The sequence below is a fragment of the Saimiri boliviensis genome, chromosome 2 (assembly GCF_048565385.1).
Source record: "Saimiri boliviensis isolate mSaiBol1 chromosome 2, mSaiBol1.pri, whole genome shotgun sequence".
Lineage (NCBI taxonomy): Eukaryota > Metazoa > Chordata > Mammalia > Primates > Cebidae > Saimiri > Saimiri boliviensis.
The window spans coordinates 131125759-131143747 of NC_133450.1; the positions used below are offsets into that span (position 1 = coordinate 131125759).

Here is a 17989-nt window from a genome sequence, read left to right on the forward strand (position 1 = left end):
GTGGCCGGGCCGGGAGAGGGAGGCGGGTCGGGGGACGGCAAAGATACTCGCGGGGTGCGCGGCGTCGCTAGGGGCCGGGCCTCCTGCTGCGGGTAGCGGACTGGCAGCCGGGACCTCCGGGGATGGAGGGGGAGGGGGTGAGTGCCAGGGTCGCGCCCAGCGCTCCTAACTTCGGCGAGAGCGTCACTCTGGGGCAGTGCGCGCTGGGGTCTGGACCGCGGGACGTCCCAGGCTCACTGTCCACTTCCGCCCCCACACCCTGCAGGTGGCCGAGGGCGACCCGGCCCGTGCGCCGCCAGAGGTGTCCCCCCGAAAGAGGCTGCCCGCCAGGCCCGATCAGGACCCATGCGGCAGCCGCCCTGCGCCCGAGGGCGCCGGGGCCAGCGCAGAGCAGGGCCACTCGGCCGGCGGAGGCGGCTGGTGCCGCCACTGCGACACGAAGCTCGTGGAGCTCAAGCGACAGGCGTGGAAGCTGGTCAGCGGGCCCGGGACCACCCTCCGGGTAAGTGACGCTTCCTTAGGCCGATCCCTCTGGGCAAGGCCACGCTGAACTTGGGTAGACGTTGGGGCTTGGAGGGAAGCAGCGTTCCACTCCTTCCCTGCTGCGGGCTCCACAGAGAGTTTTCAGCCAGGTCTTCCCCTCTGCCGGCCTCCATTTCCCGGTCTGTAATACCGTGTGTGAGCTCGGGCAGCTCATCCCGAGGGAGCCTGCTGCCTCGAATGGGAGGGGCCTGGGTTGGCGCTCCTCCCTCAGCCCAGATGTCCCACAGCTGGAATGCAGGTTTGTGTAGGAGGGGGAGGGGAAAGAACGCATGTCGGGGACTCCACCCAGGGCGGGACAGCTCTTGTTCTGCCAGCAGGGAGAGGTTAGCTGGTGCACTGTGGCCCTTGGGGCACCTGGGCTGCCAGCCAGGTGTCTGGAAGTTACACACCTGGGGCCGCAGGGCCTGGTGGGTGAAAGGGTGGGCCACCCCCAGCAGCTGGGGGGTCCCTGCCTGCTCCTCTCCCAGGCTCCAGGATAAGAACTGTTGTCCCACACCTCCTTCGACAGACTGAGGCAGAGGCTCCTGGGGGTGATGGAGTCTGGGCCTCCCCGTTCCCCCAGCCTCAGGGCTCCAGCCTCAGGGGTGGGTGCTTGCAGAGGAGGGTTCTCCTGGGTTTCTAGCCAGTAGGCCTGCCTGGCTTCACGGGAGCAGGGACCATTGTTCCAGGAACAATGCATGCTGGAAGTTCGCAGAGGCTGGGGGCCGGTGGGGGTCTCCAGAGGAAGCCCGCTGCCCGACCTTCAGCCTTTATGAAAGAGTTCCTGGGAAGTCCACATAATCCCCATTGAATCTAAATATAGCTCTCCAAGGAGGGCCGTGGGGGTTGGAGCGAGCTGAGACCCTGACTTCCCTGTCTGGGGCAGGGCAGGGTGTGGCAGGGTACCAGTGTGCTTTCTGTCCTGGGCACCTTTTTCTGGGTCCTCGGGAGTCTTGGCGAGGGGTGGGAGTACTGCAGCCTCTCTCTCTGGCCCGGCCCAGGGGCCTGTGGGCCTGTCTTGGGTGGGGCTGGACCCGCCCTGTCGCTGCTCTGGGCAGCCTTGGCCACACTCTCTACCCCAGTGGCCTGTATCTATCTACTTTAAAAGGCAGCAGGAGACCCTTAGGGCCCCCTGGAGAGGTCCAGCCAGAGCTAAAGGCCCATCTTGCTGCCCCGTTAGGGAAACAGGCCAGAGATAGGAGTGACTGAGCTGGTCTCCCCACTCTTGGAGTGGGCTTGGTCTGCTGATGCTGCCTGGCCCCGGGGCCATGGTCCTGGTGTGCACCCGTGGAGGGGAGGGGGCTCCCATTCGTGGGCAGGCCAGGGGTCCTAGTGGAGAGGGCTGCAGGCCATACTAGTCCCCGGCAGATTTGAGGCTCCTCATCTGGGGGGTGTCTTGGTGGTCTCTTCGGGAGACAGGTCATCAAGGGAGCCCCAGACCACCCAACTGCGGTCTCCGCTTTGACACTGGAAACTCCTCTTCAGTGCCAGCTGGGGGCTCCCCCTTCCCTGGCTGGCGCTGGCACCCAGCACACCAGGGTCCTGGGCTGGGCTCAGCCAGGGCTATGTTCGACTCTGGGCCCCCTTCTGCTTTGTCGTCTCTTCTGTCACCTGGGGTCTGTTCTGAAGTGCTGTCCCGCCTGCAGGGTGCTATGCCCCCAGGAGAGAAGGCCCCATCTTCCACTGTCTCGCCACAGGCTATGGGGGTTGCTGTGCCTGCGACCCTGGGGCCTGACGGGGGTCACTGTCCTGTTCCCTGTGCAGGCCTGGGCTGTCCTCAGCTTCCTAGCAGAATTGCAGCCTGTGGCCCTGGCCTGGCCTCCTGGGCCCAGATGTACAGACATAGCTGCTTCTGTGTTTGGGTTTGGAGGGAAATCTTTGTGGGGCGGCCAGGGGGACCCAAGTGTGCTCCCCAGAGTCCGGTGCACTGTCTGGGGGCCCTGGCCTCTGCTCTCTAAGGCCAACGTGGCAAGGGGGATTTAGAGTTGGTGTTCCAGGATTTCCCCCAGAGCTCCATTTGGTATTTTTAGGGGAGAGATGAGCTTCCCTGAGGCTAGTTTACAGTTTACAGAGAATTTCACTAACATCTGTCTGTCTCAAGCTTGGATCTTCAGAGGCCCAGAGAGGCAGGGAGGCTTGCTGGGACCCAGCCTGGCTGCTAGAGGCCCTCGCCTCTGGGCTCCCTGCCTGTCTCAGTTGTAGATGGAGGCTTAGAGGGTCCAGGGCCACCCTGCCGGGGTCCCCTTGAACGTGTTGCCTTTTTTTTTTTTTTTTTTTTTAAGTAGAGTCTCGCTCTGTTACCCAGGCTGGAGTGCAGTGATCCTGGCTCACTGCAACCTCTGCCTCCCAGGTTCAAGCGATTCTTCTGCCTCAGCCTCCCAAGTAGCTGGGATTACAGGCACGCACCAACACGCCCAGCTTATTTTTTGTGTTTTAGTAGAGATGGGGTTTCACTATGCTGGCCAGGCTGGTCTCAAACTTTTGACTTCGTGATCCGCATCTGCCTGCCTCAGCGTCCCAAAGTGCTGGGATTACAAGTGTGAGCCGCCGCGCCCAGCGGAAAGTGCTGCTCTTTAGCCAGCCTGTGAAGCCACACAGTTCCCCCTGCACTCAGACCCACCCTCCTGGCAGGAGGCAGTTCCCTTGAGCAGGTTCCTGGAGCTCTTGGCCACTGTTTCCTGCACTGTGACGTGGGACTGTCTTTGTGGCCATCACACAGGTGCATAGTAGTGCCGGGAAGGGGTGCACGCTCACCTTGGTGGCAGCTGCTGCTGTTTGCTGAGTTTGGGACCTCGAGTCACTGTGCCTGGGGCTGCTGGAGCCCAGCTGTCCGGCGGGTTGCCCAGGTACCAGGCCTGCCTGTCCCTGGCTGCTGTGTGCTCTCATCTGCCCGAGCCTGCCTCAGTTCCCTTGTCTGGGCAGTGAGGGTGACCCTGGTTCCCCCATCTGGGGACCTCATCTGTGTGGCGTGGATAAGACTGTGCCCTTTTCCACCTTTCTGAGCCCTGGTGCCCGGCTGGCGGTATGTGGGGGGGCACATTCCCTTCCTGCCCAGGTTGGAGCCCCAGGGGATTGTCTTTCCCGATTTGAGAAGGGTGTTTGGCCCTGGGTGTGGAGGGAAAGCCCCATGATGAGTGTGGCGTGGGCCCTGCTCCTCCGTGCACCCCACACTGTGCGCCCTGCTCTCACTGGGGTCCTCAGGCCTGGTCTCTGGGCTGACTGCTTCAGGGCCCCCGTGGTCTGCAGCGGTGCCTGTGGCCTGGCCTCCCATGGGCTCCAGGGCCCTTTCTCTACTGGGTTTCTCTGTTCTACCCTGCCACAGACGCTGTCCTCCTCCCCAGAGCCCCTGGCCTCCCTGGGTAGGAAGCCCTGCAGTGTCCCTGCTCTGGCCTCCAGGGCCCCTTCTCAGGGGCCCCCAACTCTGAGATGTCCCTGTGGGAGGCAGCAGCCCGGTGCCTCCCACTCAGCAGGCAAATCTGGGGCCTCTTCTTTTTTTCCACATCCGAGGCCCCCTTGCCCTCCCCATGCACACCCACCTCCTTGAGCAGCTCCCCAAGTTCTCGCAGACCCCTTCCCTCTCCCCAACCCCAGGCCTGGTTTCCCACAAACGGAGCTCTGCCGGGTCAGGCATGGGGTCCCGGTCATCTGGAGGTGTTTGTTGAATGACTAAGTGACCAGGGTTTTCCTCCCACACCCCACTTGCTGGTGGTCACCCCAGGGACTGCTGGGGCTGGATTCCGGCTCTCTGCTCCTCAGAATGACAGTTCCCATGGAGGACGACGATCCCCCTCCCCCACAAAAGATAGTTCCTTGCTTCAAGGAGAGGGTCCCTGCTTGGGCATCCGTTCCAGCTGCTGACAGACACGTCATGTGAGGTGTCGACCCCGTGACATTTGAAGCGTCAATACTGGCAAGGAATTGATTATCACCCCTGATGGGGAAAGTGATCAATTCTCATTTAGCTCCTGTGTGTCTCTCGCTCATCCAGGCGGGGGGCTCATCTTCATGGCCCCTGAGAGCTCCAGAACCACTGCTGTGCTGTCTGCAGGTGCCATGCAGCCCACCAGCAAGGGACGCTGCCCAGGTGGCTCTGGCCCTCCTCCCTGTGAAGCTCCGAGGCGGCCCCTGTGCGCAGGGAGTCCTCTGTCGTGGGTCAGAGGCTGGGAGCCCTCCTGCCGCTCTGCGTGGCCTGGTGGGTCCTGCTTCTCCTTGGAAGCTGCTCCTGGGCCTCTGCTTTTCCCGCCGCCTCTCTGCTTTGACTGGAGGTGACTCATGCCAGCTTTTCGTTCCTCTTCTGTCACTTGTCCGAGGAAGCCCTCTTAGCCCCCTGGGCAGGTGGAGGCACCTCTGTCTCTGTCTCCACAGCCCCTAGCCCTGATGACCCTGTGATTTGGGGTTTCTGGGTCTGTTGCCCCCAAATAGGCGATGGTCCTGGGAGGGTCGGAGCTGGACTGAGTGGTCCAACGATGGGGGCTTGCCGCCTGCGTTCAGAGCCCCTGGACCCCGGGCTGCAGCTGCCGCCTTCCCTGGCTGCTTGGAGCCTGGCCCGGCTTGCACTGCTGCTGTGGCCACCTCTGTGTCTGACAGTGGCGCCCGCCTTGGGGATCGTGGGGTGCCTGGCAGCAGCATTCCCAGCTGAGCCCAGGTGTCACCGGCTTCAGTGGCAGCCTGGGAGGTGAGGAGGCGGGGCTCCCTGGCTGGCAGGCAGGGTGCTGCTGACTCTACTGGAAGGACTCTGCTCGGGAGGCCGTGGGGCCCGGAGCTCCCAGTTACTGTGGGGTACGGAGCCGAGGCAAGGGCGGGGAGGCAGCCTGCTCAGGCCCAGCCTTGCCGTCCAGCTTCTGTGGGACCCGGAAGGGCGGTGCTGTGTCCGGGATTCCCTGCGGTTCAGCCGGTGGTGGGTCGAGGGCCTGTCCTTGTGCCTGTCTTGTGTTTTTTGTTGCTCTGGGGTTCCAGGGGTTGAGGGTGGGTCTTTGGGATGTGAACTGTTGTCCTCCAAACACCAGTCAGAAGCAGAGCTGGAGCCCCGGCAGCTTCGGGGTGTCAGCTTTGTGTCGGGGCAGGGACATGTTCTGGGGGAGTCCAGCCTCGGTCACACGTAGGCTGGGTGGAGATGGGGTTGTGGCCTCTGGCCTCGCTGCCTCTCTGCTGCCACGTGGAGGACAGGGAAGGAGGGAGACTGCGGGCCACCCTCGAATCTTCAGCTGCTCAGAGTCATGTCAGAGGGGCTTGTGGTAGGTGGGAGTGGGTTAGGGAATGGGTCTGGGGCTTTCCCAAAGCTCCCTCAAGTGCCCTGGAAGGGTCTCTTATTTGGGAATCGGAAGAGCTGGTTTTTGTCTTAGGTAACAAAGAAAGTCTAGTTCTTGTCTTCCTTTGTCTGCCAGGAAGCTCACGGCAAATCTGCTACTCAGCTCTGGACCATGTGGGACTTTCCTTCCGTCTCTGATAGGAACCGTTCATTCCTTTTGTTCCGGTTGTGACTGTGGGTAGTTGCCGGTTTTGTTTTTAACTTTACGTTGTGTAGTTACATCGTTGTGTGGGACAATGTTGGTCATCAGTAAATACGGAGTAAAAGTGGACTGACGTGCCGCGGCGGGCTCAGCTGGTCCACGGAGACGGAGCCTGTGCCATGGAGGGGAGTGGCTGTCAGGCCAGGCTTTCCCCGGCTCCTGGTGGCAGCCCAGGAATGGGCAGTCTTCGTCTGCTTCTGAGCTCTGCGCCCTGGCCGCTCCCTTCCTGCTGGGGTGAACACTGCCTGATGTGACTTTCTCAGGGCAGGCTCTGGAGGCCACCACTGTGGTGTGGCCATGCCCTGCAGGGCCTCAGTTTCCCACATTGGGCTGCGTCGTCACTGTTGCTTCTTTTGGCACTCAGGGTCACTTTTACTTCAGGTCATGGTGTCTCAGTTGTGCTCACGGGCGTGCTCTGGCCACAGCTGCCTCTCCAGGATGGCGCCTTCTGGGTGAGAGCCGAGGGGCTGGGGTGGCCCGAGGCCGTCTGCAGGGCTGCACTGTGCTCTGTGCAGACCCCCCAGCCCACCTGTCCCATGCCTGGCAGCATCCCAGGCCTTGGCTGCGGGGCTGGAGGGGGGTGGGTGGCCCAGCCCGGTGGCCGGGCTGATGGGAATGTATGTCCCGCCGGCCTGGTACCAGGACACTCAGCTCAGTGTGCTGCATTGGGCCCGGGAAGGACGTGCCTCTGTCCCTCCTGTGCTGGCCTCTGGCCCCATGTGACGGGTGCTGCCTGCGCTTCGGCCTCTGTTTCCGGTGGCGCGTGCTGGCCCTTGCCAGGTGCCCTCCGGGGGGGTCCCTTACTAAATGTCCTGTCCTCGCTAGCTCATAGCCTCGGTTCACGGCCCAGCTCTACCTCCCGGTGGCCTCCAGAACTCTCTCCTGCCGCCGACTTGGCCCCCGCCAAGCTCACAGCCTCCAGCCGCCTGACCTAGCCTGTGGGGGCTGCCCTGAGCTCAGCTGAGAGGCCCCTACTGCTCTCGTCCCTGAGGCCCCCTCCTCCCCTTACCCCACACTTACCTACATCAGGCGACCTGGCTCTAAGCTTTATCTTCTACTCCTGGCTTTTCATCTTTTTCTTCTGAGGGTGGGGCTGGGCTCCCCCATCAGCCCAGAGGCTCCCCAAGAGGGGACCAACAGGGCGGTGGCAAGGGTGCGTCTCTGGGCCCTGAAGTCCCCTGGGTCTCCGTTGGAATCCCAGCTCTGCAGCGCTGGCAGTGTGTCCTGAGGCAGGTGTCCTAGTCTTCCTGAGCCTCAGTCCACAAAGGGGTCCAAGACTCAAGGCAGCCAGCGAGCCAGGTGCTGCTTTTGTGGGTGGGTGGCCCCTAGGCGGTGCGGGGAGGCCTGGGGTGCCTGGCAGGGGTGTGTCTGGGTGTTGGGTCTTGGGCTGGTGCCAGGGGCCTAGCCTGCCTGCTGGGTGATTGGTTGATTGGGAGAAGGCTCGGCCTGGTCCTGCCCAGCCTCCTGCTGCTTTTGGAGCTGTGGGAGGGGCTGTACCTTGTGGGTGATGGGTTGATGCCCCATTGGCCTGTGAGGGGAGGGGCCTGAGGGTGGAGGGCGGGAGGGCTGAACTCTTCCCTGTGCCCACTGTGCCACGTGGAGGGTGTGGAGGGCTCGGGCCGAGGAGCGGGGCAGCTGGGATGTGTGGGCAGAACCACCACAGACCCTGTGTGCCTGCCGCGACCCCACGTGGTGGAGAAGAAATGGGGGCATGGGGTGTGAGTGTCTTCGCTGGCAGCCACAGAACAGCCTTTTCCTGGCTTCTCCTTCGCCACCGTGTTCCGTAAGCAAAGTGCTGTGGCCCTGAGGAGGCCCGGGGAAGGTGTAGTCCTGGCATCCGAGCAGCTCCTGGGGCGGCGGCGTTTCCTCTGAGTTAAACCCAGGAGACAGGGCGAGGGTCTCCAAGGGGTGGGCACTCAAAAAGCCTGCGGTCGCCCTGGCTGGAGCTCATGTGGAGACTGTCACAGGACAGGCCGGAGACAGGACGTGGGTGCTCTGGGGGCTGTGTTTGGAGTGGAGCTGTGCTCCAGCCCTGGGGTCCTGGGCACTCCCGGCAGCCTCGTGGGAGGCCCTGGTGATGTGAGCAGCCCTGTGGCTGCTCTCAGGCAGAGGCTTCTGGGTTTCTGCTCAGGGATGCTCAGAGCCGCCGGGAGGCAGGGGCCTGATTCAAAACTGAGTCCGCAGGCCCCTCACCTGGCCCAGTGGCTGCAGCCTGCACCAAGCTGGATGGAGTGTCCTGGTGACCCCCAAGCCCTTGAAGCTTCCCGAGCACCCCTCTAAGGGTCAGGGGTCCTGATGAGCCTGCCCCTCTGCCACCCTGCTGAGGCCATCCTTGCCTGTCTGGCCTTTTTTTTTGAGACGGAGTCTCGCTCTGTCGCCCAGTCTGGAGTGCAGTGGCGTGATCCTGGCTCACTGTAGCCTCTGCCCGTGGGATTCAAGTGATTGCCCTGCCTCAGTCTCCGGGTAGCTGAGATTACAGGCGCGTGCCACCGTGCCCGGCGAATTTTTTCTGTTTTTAGTAGAGACGGGGTTTCACCGTGTTGTCCAGGCTGGTCTCCATCTCTTGACCTTGTGATCCACCCGCCATGGTCTCCCAGAGTGCTGGGATTACAGGTGTCAGCCACCGCGCCCGGCCGCCCGTCTGGCCCTTAACACCCTGGGCTCCAGTCCTGGCGTGCAGTGGAGGACAGGGGAGGCCATTGAGGGGACAAGGGTCTCAATGAGCTCGTCTGTGCCCCAAGCTGCCCAGCTGGGCTGGCGCCTGGCACGGGGCCTTGTGGGTGGTGTGCCGGCCAGTGCTGGGTGGACTGGGCTCTGTCCCTGCTCCCTCCCCTCCCCGCAGAGGAGGAAGGGGATGGGAGGCCTTCAGAGCTGCAGACCAATAGAATGGGACTGGATCCTGGAGTCCTGGCTGGTGGAGCAGGGAGGGGCTGGGCCTTTAGAGGGTGCCTAGCTGGGCAGGAGGGGCACCTGGGCAGCCAGGGGTGGCCAGCCAGTTTCTAGACAGGAGCACCGAGGCTGCTTCTCACACCCCACCCTGACAGGCTGCATCTGATGTAGAAACGTCCTGGACAGCAGGACGCGTGAGGGCTGCCGCCTGGCCGGAGGCCACGGGTCCCTTCCTGGACCTGTTGTCAGCTCCGGAAACAGCGGCTGCTTGGGGTTGCAGCCCAGCACGCTTTGCTGGGGAAGGAAAGGGAGGGCAAGATGTGGAGGCCACGGCCCCGGGGCCCTCATGCTGGGCTGCCACACGCGCCCTCCTCACTGTGCGCCCATCGGGAGGGGCTTCCGAGCCTAGTTGCCCTCCCAGCGGCCCCGCCAGCGGTGCTGGAGCTCCCTTTGTGGAGACCAGTGACGGGGACTCAGGGAGGGGCTTGCGCGGCTCAGGTCTCGGGGTCCGATGGCGTGGCTTCTCTGAACTCAAGCAGGGCCCCTTCACTGTCTCAGGGTGGCCTCGCCTGGTGGGAGGTTTGATCAGCTCCTGCTCTTTCCCATGGGCAGTGGCTGGCTGGCTCGGGAGCTGGAGGACTTTTCCCTGGCAGTGATGGGGAGTGGGGAGTCCCCAGTAAAGTCCCCTGGGCCTCACTGCAGGAGAAAATGGAAGGATTACTTAAAGCAATTTGGAGACCCCAGAAACAAAATAAACCACAAAGTCATGATTTTTAAGTACGGGGCGGGGGAGGCTCCCTACAACCCTGGTATGTGATGGGTGGGCCGTGCTTGGCGCTAAATTGAATCAAATGAAGAAAAACATTTTCCAAATGCAAGTAAAGTATCTGTTTAATTAGACCATAAAGAGAAAATTAAAAGTCATATTTCGCAGTGGGGTAATTACTGTCTTCCTCAAGGCAGCAGGCTGTGGGGGCCTGGGTGACAGGCAGGCCTGCTGGCCGGGCCTTTCCGGAGTGCAGATTCCTGAAACTGGGGCAGTAACCTGTTGGGGGCTTGGGCCAGAGGCCCCGGGAGCTGCCAGGATGGCTGGGAGAGGGGCTCTGGCCCCCTGCCTGGCTGTGCGGAGGTTGGAAGGTTCAGGAAGTGGCCACAGAGCAGGATTTGGGATTTGTTGTTGGTGGCGGGAGCTCTGTGCTGGGGGAAGGGGAGGGGGCGGGGGCTGTGTGCGTGGGGGAGGGGAGGGACAGGGCTGCCGGGCTGGGCGGCCTTTGTCTCTCTGAGGGCTGCGTCTGGGGCTGCCCTGCAGGGAGCAGTCAGTGGTGTGGGAGACCCTCGCCCTCGCCTTCTGGGGCCCCAGATGCCCATCCCTGGGAGCCACCTGTGTCAGCAGCGCCCTCCCTAAGCCCCTCCCTGGAGCCCTAAGTGCTGGCCCAGGGTGCTGGGCGGGACGCCAGGTTCTCCTCCTGTCTTAGCTGGAGAGCGTGCTGAGCCCCAGGCTAGTTCCGAAAATGGGAGGTCTCTGGTCTCCTGGGTGGCTTGTGTGGCTCTGAGTGGCCCCAGTGGGCAGCCCGTGGCCCAGCCCCTGTGCTGTGCCAGCCTGCGTCAGTCTAGCTGGAGTGATGGCTCGGGGGTGGGGATGATGGCGCCTGGTCCCATTTAATGTCTCCTAGGCAGGTCTTGAGTAAATGACCAGGGTTGGAGAGATGGCCCCTGCCCTGTGCCTGTTCATGGGCTTGAATTCCTGGGGTCTTGGATGGGCATCTCAGTGCCCCCCACAGAGCCTGCTGGGTCAGGGTTGGGTGGTAAGAGTCCCTGAGAGGTGGGCCTGGTGGCCTGTCCTGGGGAGGGGTGTGTGGCCCACTCCTGGGCTTTGGCCGTGGGGCCTGGCCTCTGGGTGCTGGCTGGCACCTGGGCTGCTGGGAGAGGGTACCCTGGCCCAGATGCCTGGGCGCCCACTGTTTCTGAGCAGGTGACCGGCAGTCTCGGCTTCTCCTCGGTGAGGGCTTCAGCTTGATAAGCCCCTCTCCAGCGCAGACCCCCCCCCAAACACCTGAGACTTGGAGGCCTGGGGCTCCGAGGCCTCGATAGGGCTAGGCCCTCCCTGGCAGCTGCTGTCTGAATTCCTGATGGCGCAGCTGGGCGGGGGCCTGGGCGGGGGGCCCTCTGGCTTCCTGTCCCCTTTTCCCTGCCGCTCCCTCCTGGCCAGCCATTGGTGTGGCCGGAGGTCTATTCTCAGCTTGGCTGGGGCTCCCTCCCTCCCCTCCCCTCTGCTCTCCTTCCTGCCCGCTGCCTGGCAGCCCTGGAGGGAAGGGCAGGGTGGGCTCCCCATGGCCTGAGGTCGCGGGATGGGCCCAGGCCGCCTGGCTTGTTCAGAGGCCCCAGAACACGGAGCTGCTGGTCCTGGCGGCGGGAGCTGGGGGCTGGGCTGGAGGCGGGCCTGCCTGTCAGGTTGGGTTAATGGCTCCAGCAGGCGGGCACTTCCTTCCCCTTCACACGGGCCTGGGCCCCCACAGCGGCCTCCTGCTGAGTGGAAAACCTGCATCATCAGAGCCCGACTGGAAAGCAGGCCTTGTCTGCCCTCAGCCTGTGGCTGGGGACTGAGGCCAGAGGCTGGTTCTGAGTTCCACGTGTAGACCTATGTGCCCGCTGGCTGCCTCAGTAGAGCGGAGGGGGGCTCCTGCAGCGTCTGCTCTGGTAGGGCCTTCCTTCCCCCTCCCTCCCCCTCCCCCTCCCCCTCCTTCCCCCCTTCTGCCTCTCCTTCCCCTCCCCCCTTCCCCTCCCCGTCCCCCTCCTGCCTCTCCTTCCCCTCCTCCCCGCTATTCCCCTCCTCCTCTTCAGTGCTCCTTGTGGCTGACCTCAGCGAATCCCAGCAGCAGTAGGAGGGAGGGGCATCAGCTAATCGGGACCAGACGCACCAGGCTCTTCAGAGGCTCTGCAGGCCCTGGGTTGGAGGAAATCCAGGTCTCCAGAGTGGCCCATAAATCAGGCAGCTGGGCCTGGTGGGTGTCGCCGTTTCATGCGACCTGGTCTGCCTGGCACTGTGGGGAGTGTGGAGTGGTCCCGGGGAAGCATGATTGCCTTGAAAGCTGGGCTGGCACCGGCCACCCTGGACCACAGCTGCCACCACTGTGAGCCTCCAGGGCAGCCCGGCCAGCCAAGGGCTGGCTCAAGGAATGTGGGTGGGTGAATGAGACACCCCCTGGGACGGCGGACTTCAGCTTCCTCCTCTGAGAACTGGGCACCTTTGAGAAGGCTGTGGTGCCTTTTGGGGCCAGCAGGGTGGCTGCATTGGAGATGGGTCTTGCCTGGAACCCCTTGGGGGCAGTGTGGCCAGGCCGGGAGCCAGGGACCACCTGGGGCCAGGCCGGGTGGGGAGGCCCAGGCTGTGGGTGGTGGGAAGTTGGGGGCTAATTTTTGTATTTTTAGTAGAGACGGTTTCATCATGCGGGTCAGGATGGTCTTGATCTCCTGACCTTGTGATCCACCCACCTCGGCCTCCCAAAGTGCTGGGATTACAGGCGTGCGCCACTGCGGCTGGCCAAGAGAGGTTGCTTTTATTTATTTGTTTAATTCTTTTGAGACGGAGTCTCGCGCTGTTGCCCACGCTGTAGTGCAGTTCCGTGATCTTGGCTCGCTGCTATCTCTGCCTCCCGGGTTCAAGCAATTCTCCTGCCTCAGCCTCCTGAGTAGCTGGGACTACAGGCGTGCGCCACCACGCCCAGCTAGTTTTTTTGTATTTTTAGTAGAGGCAGGGTTTTACCATGTTGGCCAGGTGAAACCCCGTCTTTACTAAAAATACAAAAAAATCTCCTGATCTCATGATCCGCTCACCTCCGCCTCCCAAAGTAGTGGGATTATATGCGTGAGCCACCTCACCCGGCTGACGCTGATTATTTTAAGGGTCCCTGTTTCCTGCCAGCCTCCTGTGTGTCCCCGGCCAGGTGGCTTTGGCCAGGTGGCTTTAGCTGACAGTTGTCCGGAAGCTGCAAACCCGCCTTGTTAGCCTCAGGCTGGGTGGTTAATGACGGCGGGGGAAGGTGGATGGCTAACAAGGGCACTGCGAGCCTCGAGATGAAGCCCGATAATTATTTTCCTGCTGGGCTCGTGTGGATGAAACTGTTTGGGCTTATTAATCCATTACGGATGGCGCGGTGGCCAGGCGGGAGCTTGTGGCTCACGGGGGGTGAGTGTTGGTGGGCTCTGGGTGCCGCCCTCCCTCCCCCTCCACTGACCCTGCCTTTGTTCCTTGCTGTCCTCAGGATCCTTGTCTCTCTGCGCTGCTTCTTGACAAGCTCCCGGCACCTGGGGCCCTGCCAGCCTGCCGCCCAGAGGCCGAGCCCCGCTGCGATGTCTGCGCCACACACCTGCAGCAGCTCACACGGGAGGCCGCGAACCTGCTCCAGGCCCCTGCCAGCCACGAGGACCTCGATGTCCCCCATGGAGGCCCCGGCCTCTCACCCCCCAGTGCCATGACCAGCTCAAGGGACACTCCAGGACAAGCGGGCCCTGCAGGGAAGCAGCCGGGCCGAGCTGGGCCAGACAGGACCAAGGGGCTGGCCTGGCCCCCTGGGCCCAGTGTCCAGGTGTCCGTGGCACCTGCGGGCCTTGGAGGGGCGCTGAGCACGGTCACCATCCAGGCCCAGCAGTGCCTGGAGGGCATGTGGAGCGTCTCGAGGGTCAACAGCTTCCTCCCGCCGGCATGCCTGGTGAGTGTCTTGCTTGGCAGATGGGGGCTACCGGCCTCCTCGGTCAGACCTGGGCTTCCTTCCGGGGTCTCTGTCCTCAAGGCTGTCCTGAAAGGAGGGGCCTGCGGGCCGGGGTTCCCTGGACACTCCTGGGGCCTCACATCAGATGCACCCTCGATGGCACTGGGTGTCAGAGCTCCCCGGGAGCAGCTGTTAGGCACAATTTGGGTCAGATTTGCTCTAAGAGCCCTCATGAAGCTGTGAGCCAATGGAGAGGCCCCCAGGACCCCTGGGAGGACAGCAGAGCCAGCCCTGGGGTTGGGGTGGAGGGAGCGTCTCCTTGAGGACCTGCCCTGCCAGGCTGCCCCAGGAGCATGGCCCTGGTGACACGGAACTGCCAAATGCACAGGTGACCCAGCCTGCCTGCACTTGGCGGCAGAGGTCCCAGTCCACCCCCAGCCAGGCCTGGCCTCCCTGAGGAGCCACCTGTTTAGTTGATGGACCGAAGAATGCCCCTAGGCCTGGCCGTCCCGCAGGGTCCTCCACATTCTGCCGTGTGTCTGCAGTGCCCCCCACAGTGGGTGTGGCTTCCCTGGAGCCAGCTCTGGGCCCACCGACCCTTGTGGGCTCCGGCCCGAGATGAGTCGGCTCTGAGGCTGCCTTCCCTTGGCAACGAGCTTTGCTGGTGGGTGGGGTTTTTCTTCCAAGTGCCCCTGTGGTCGTCGTCTGTTTGGGAGAAGGAATCCCAGAATGGAGGGTCCTGAGAGGTTGGGCTATAGGGTCTGCGTTGGAGGAGTCGGTTTGGTTTGGGGGTACATGGGCCCACTGAGAGGGGGCTTGGCAGGGGCCTTTCCCAGAAGGGCACAGTCGCTGCTCTCAGGGCCCGGTCCGACTCAGGGAATACCTTCTCTGGGGGCACGGGCCCCTCCCTGTCTGCCTTTTGAGGGCTGGGGCTGAGGGCCAACGGGTGCCCAGCGCAGGGCTTGGCCATGCACAGTGCACTGTACGTAGGTTGAGACTCAGCAGGCTGATGGAGCAGGAGGACCCTTGCGGCAGAGCAGGGGCTGTGTGGAGGCCTTGGGGTGGGAGGCATCCGTGGACGTGGGGTGGGGACTGGCAATTGCAGTTGAGGACCACACAGGTGGGCATGGCTGCAAGGAGAGGCCCTCTGCATCGCCCATCCCTGTGAAACCCGGGGGCAGAGAGACGTGGATGGCTGTGAGGAGCCCTGTTTCTGCCTGGTACACTGTCCGGTCACCACACAGCGGCCAGCACAAGCTCTCCCTTCTCCCTCGGTCTCCAGGCCTGTCGGTGTTCCCAGGGAGGACTCTATAGTCTCTGGGTCAATGCTGGCCACTGATCCTGAGGCCAGGCAGGCCCTGCCCTTCCTTCTGGGCTTTTGGCCTCTGTGACAGGTGAGGTGGCCTGTCTGGATATCAGGATCCTGCCCCAGCTAGGGGCTGGCCTTGGCACTGCCCTGGCACTATCTGCTGGGCCAGTCTGTCCGAGGCTGCCGGGCTGCCCTAGGGGTCAAGGTGCGTAGAGGCTCACGGGAGGACCTTCTGGACACCCCTGGAGCCCCAGCTGGTGTGATGATTCCCCTGTGGCCTCGACACCCACACCTTTCACCTGTGACTTCCCTGGTGAGGCTAAGAACAGAGAGGCCCACCCTTGCCATGAGGTGCCTGCTGGCACTAGAGCTGGGCATCCCAGGAGGGGTAGGCGGGGGTGGTGCAGCAGGTGAGCCAGGCAGCATCCTGGAGGAGGTGCCACTGAGCTGGGCCTGTGTGGAAGCCTCAGGGGCTGGGCCTGAGACCAGGATGGTGGGCACAGCCGCCCCCGTCTCCTGCTCCTGTCTCCCTGGCTCACTCGGTCTCACTGCACCCTGCTGGTGGCTGAGGGCCCGACCGGGGAGGGTGGAGAAGATCGCAGGGTCCTCGCTGGGCAGCCCTGCTGGTGGACGGCGCACTGTGAGCTGCCTGGTGTTCGGTGTACATCGACCACATCCAGAGAGGGCGGGAATGGATTTAAAATTAGACAGCAGTCCTGGCAATCAATAGGGAGATTATTAGAACCATAAATAGAACTTTAGGATTCAGATGAGGTCATTTCCCCTGAACTAGGGCATCGATCATTAGCGTGGCGCTGGAATGTTAATGGTGCCTGTTAGACTCTAGAATTAAGGACCTGTGAAGGGACACGTTGCAAATCTCCACCTCAGACCATCCGCCACTCCTGGGCCGAGCGAGGTTGCTCCAAGCGAACACTGAGTGGGGGCCAGCGGGCGGGATGGGGTGCTGCAGCCCCCCTGTTACATGATGTGGAGAGGACGGGGCACTTTGGCCACAGCCTGGGCTTGGCAGGGGATGCTGAATGTGGCTGGGTCTGGCCAGAGGCTGGTCCTTGGAGGGCGGTGGGCAGCCCGGGGCTCCCAGCGCCCCTGCAGCCACAGGAGGGTCTGGAACATCCCACGTCTTGACTGTCCAGAGACTCCTGGGCTGTGGAGCCACCTGGCCTGGCTCTCCAGCGGTTCTTTCCGTGCTCTCAGGCCGGGGCAGCGCTACCATCACGGAGGACAGAAACTGCCCACGGAGCCTGGCCCTGTGTCTGTCCCCCACCCCACCTGCCCTCAGAGCTCTGGACAGTGGTTGTGGGGGCCACCCCAGTGCCCTGCCCACGCCACCAGAGGCTGCCAGGGCCTGGGACACGCTGTGAACAGAGCTGCGACACCCAGGCTCTGGACTTGAGAGCCACAGTGGGTTGGAAGTGGCACAGTGGAGCCCCCACAGAGGGCGGCCTGGTGGTCGGGGTGGGGTGCTGGAGGTATTGGCGGTAGCCCTGAGGAGCTAGGGTGCCTCCGTGCGTGGAAGTTGGGTGTCACCAGCTTGGGGGCTCCTGCCAGGCTTGGCTCCGGAAGGGGTCCCGTGGTCCTCAGGGCTGAGATGGGCTGAGCAGGGGCGGATCTTGCAACTCAGGGCTGTCCAGGCCCCAGGGCCCTTCGGTGATGAGGCCGGAGCTTGTGGTGAGCGGGTGAGTCCCCCTCACGAGGCTCTGCAGGGTGGGCACATCCACACGTGTGCAGGGGTGATGGTGGCAACTGGGAGTTCGCTCTGAGCCTCTGGGCTCTCCGATCCTCCCTCTCTCCCCCACTTTTCAGCGCAAAACAGCACCCAGGGAAGCGTTTACCTCGGGGGCTGGTGTCTTTCAGGGGCCAGAACCTTACAGACCTGTGCAAGCCTGGAGGGCTCCTGAGGAAAGGGTTAGCTTGGTGTTTCCCTAAACTGTGTTCCCCGAGGTGGCAGGTGCTCTCCGCTGGCCGCCCGGTGCCTGCTGTCTTTCAGAGGCTCCCGCTGGGGTGCGCCCCTGGCCCCACGCTGCCCTCTCTGCCACCTTTCCTCCCGTTGCTGCGGTGGCGCCTCCATCACCTGTTCTGTTTGGCCGCTCGCCCCCCTCTCTTCTGCCCCCGTGTTGTGGTCTTCCCTCTCGCCGTCCTCCCCTGCCCCCGGCTCTCGCTTTGCCAGACGGCTTCTTTTGGCATGCCTGGGCTCTGCTTCCAGCAGGAATTGGCAGTGGCCGTCCCGGCGGATGGGGCGGTGTCCCGGCAGCGCGTGGGATGGTGGAGCCGAGGCGCGTGCCGGACTCCTGAGACAGGTCAGTGTGGGGAGGCGCAGCTGGCCGCGGGCCTGTACCGTTGCTGGGCGGGGCCAGCACCTCTGGCTGGAGGCGGCGAGGCTGGCCTGAGACGGGGGAGGGCTCGGGCCCCGTGGGAGAGGCTGGAGGGGCCGGGTGGGCTCCGCACTGCAGCTCTGTCCCTGCTGTGGCCCCTCCAGCCTCGGCGCCCCTGTCCAGTGGGAAAGGTAGGGTGTCCTGGTGCCTCCTGGAGACTGATGGGGCCCGGGCCCGGATGCCAAATGTGGCCCCACGGTGGTGCCATCTTGACCAGCTGCCTGTGGGTGCCGTGCTGCTGTGGGTGGTATGTTCCCGGCCCTGGGTGCTAGTGCCATGCCTGGGGTGCTCAGCCAGATGTGGCTGTACTCGAGGGGCTGAGGACCTGCTGCTGACATTGCAACTTTAAAGGTAACTCCTTCCTGCACCTGTCTGCTCGGCTAAGGAGTTTAGGCCTTTGGTAGGGGGCACACGTACATTAAGTGATAAAACAGAATCCACATTTGAGGCAAGGGGGCTGCTTGGAGGAGAGGGCTGGCCAGGCTGGATGCAGAGGGTTGTGCAGGAGTTCCTGCCCTGCAGCCTGGTGGTGGGTGTGGTGTGATGGCACAGTGCCCAGTGAGCTGTTCCAGGTCCCAGGTTCACCCGTTTCTGTTACTGGCCAGTCCTTCTGGAAGCCCCGGAGGAGTGGCTGGTGCCTAGGGTCTGGGAGGG

General features: G+C 63.3%; 1 protein-coding gene across 2 annotated transcripts in view; it reads left to right on the plus strand.

The window, feature by feature from the left end:
* KIF26A (kinesin family member 26A) overlaps positions 1–17989 on the plus strand; it is a 41444-nt gene that overhangs the window by 216 nt on the left and 23239 nt on the right. Inside the window, exons 2-3 of one of the 2 annotated variants that reach the window (XM_003933355.3) lie at positions 266–502; positions 13184–13630. In XM_003933355.3, coding sequence (XP_003933404.2) covers positions 266–502; positions 13184–13630 — 684 coding nt within the window. The other variant, XM_010343916.3, reaches the window with a different exon arrangement.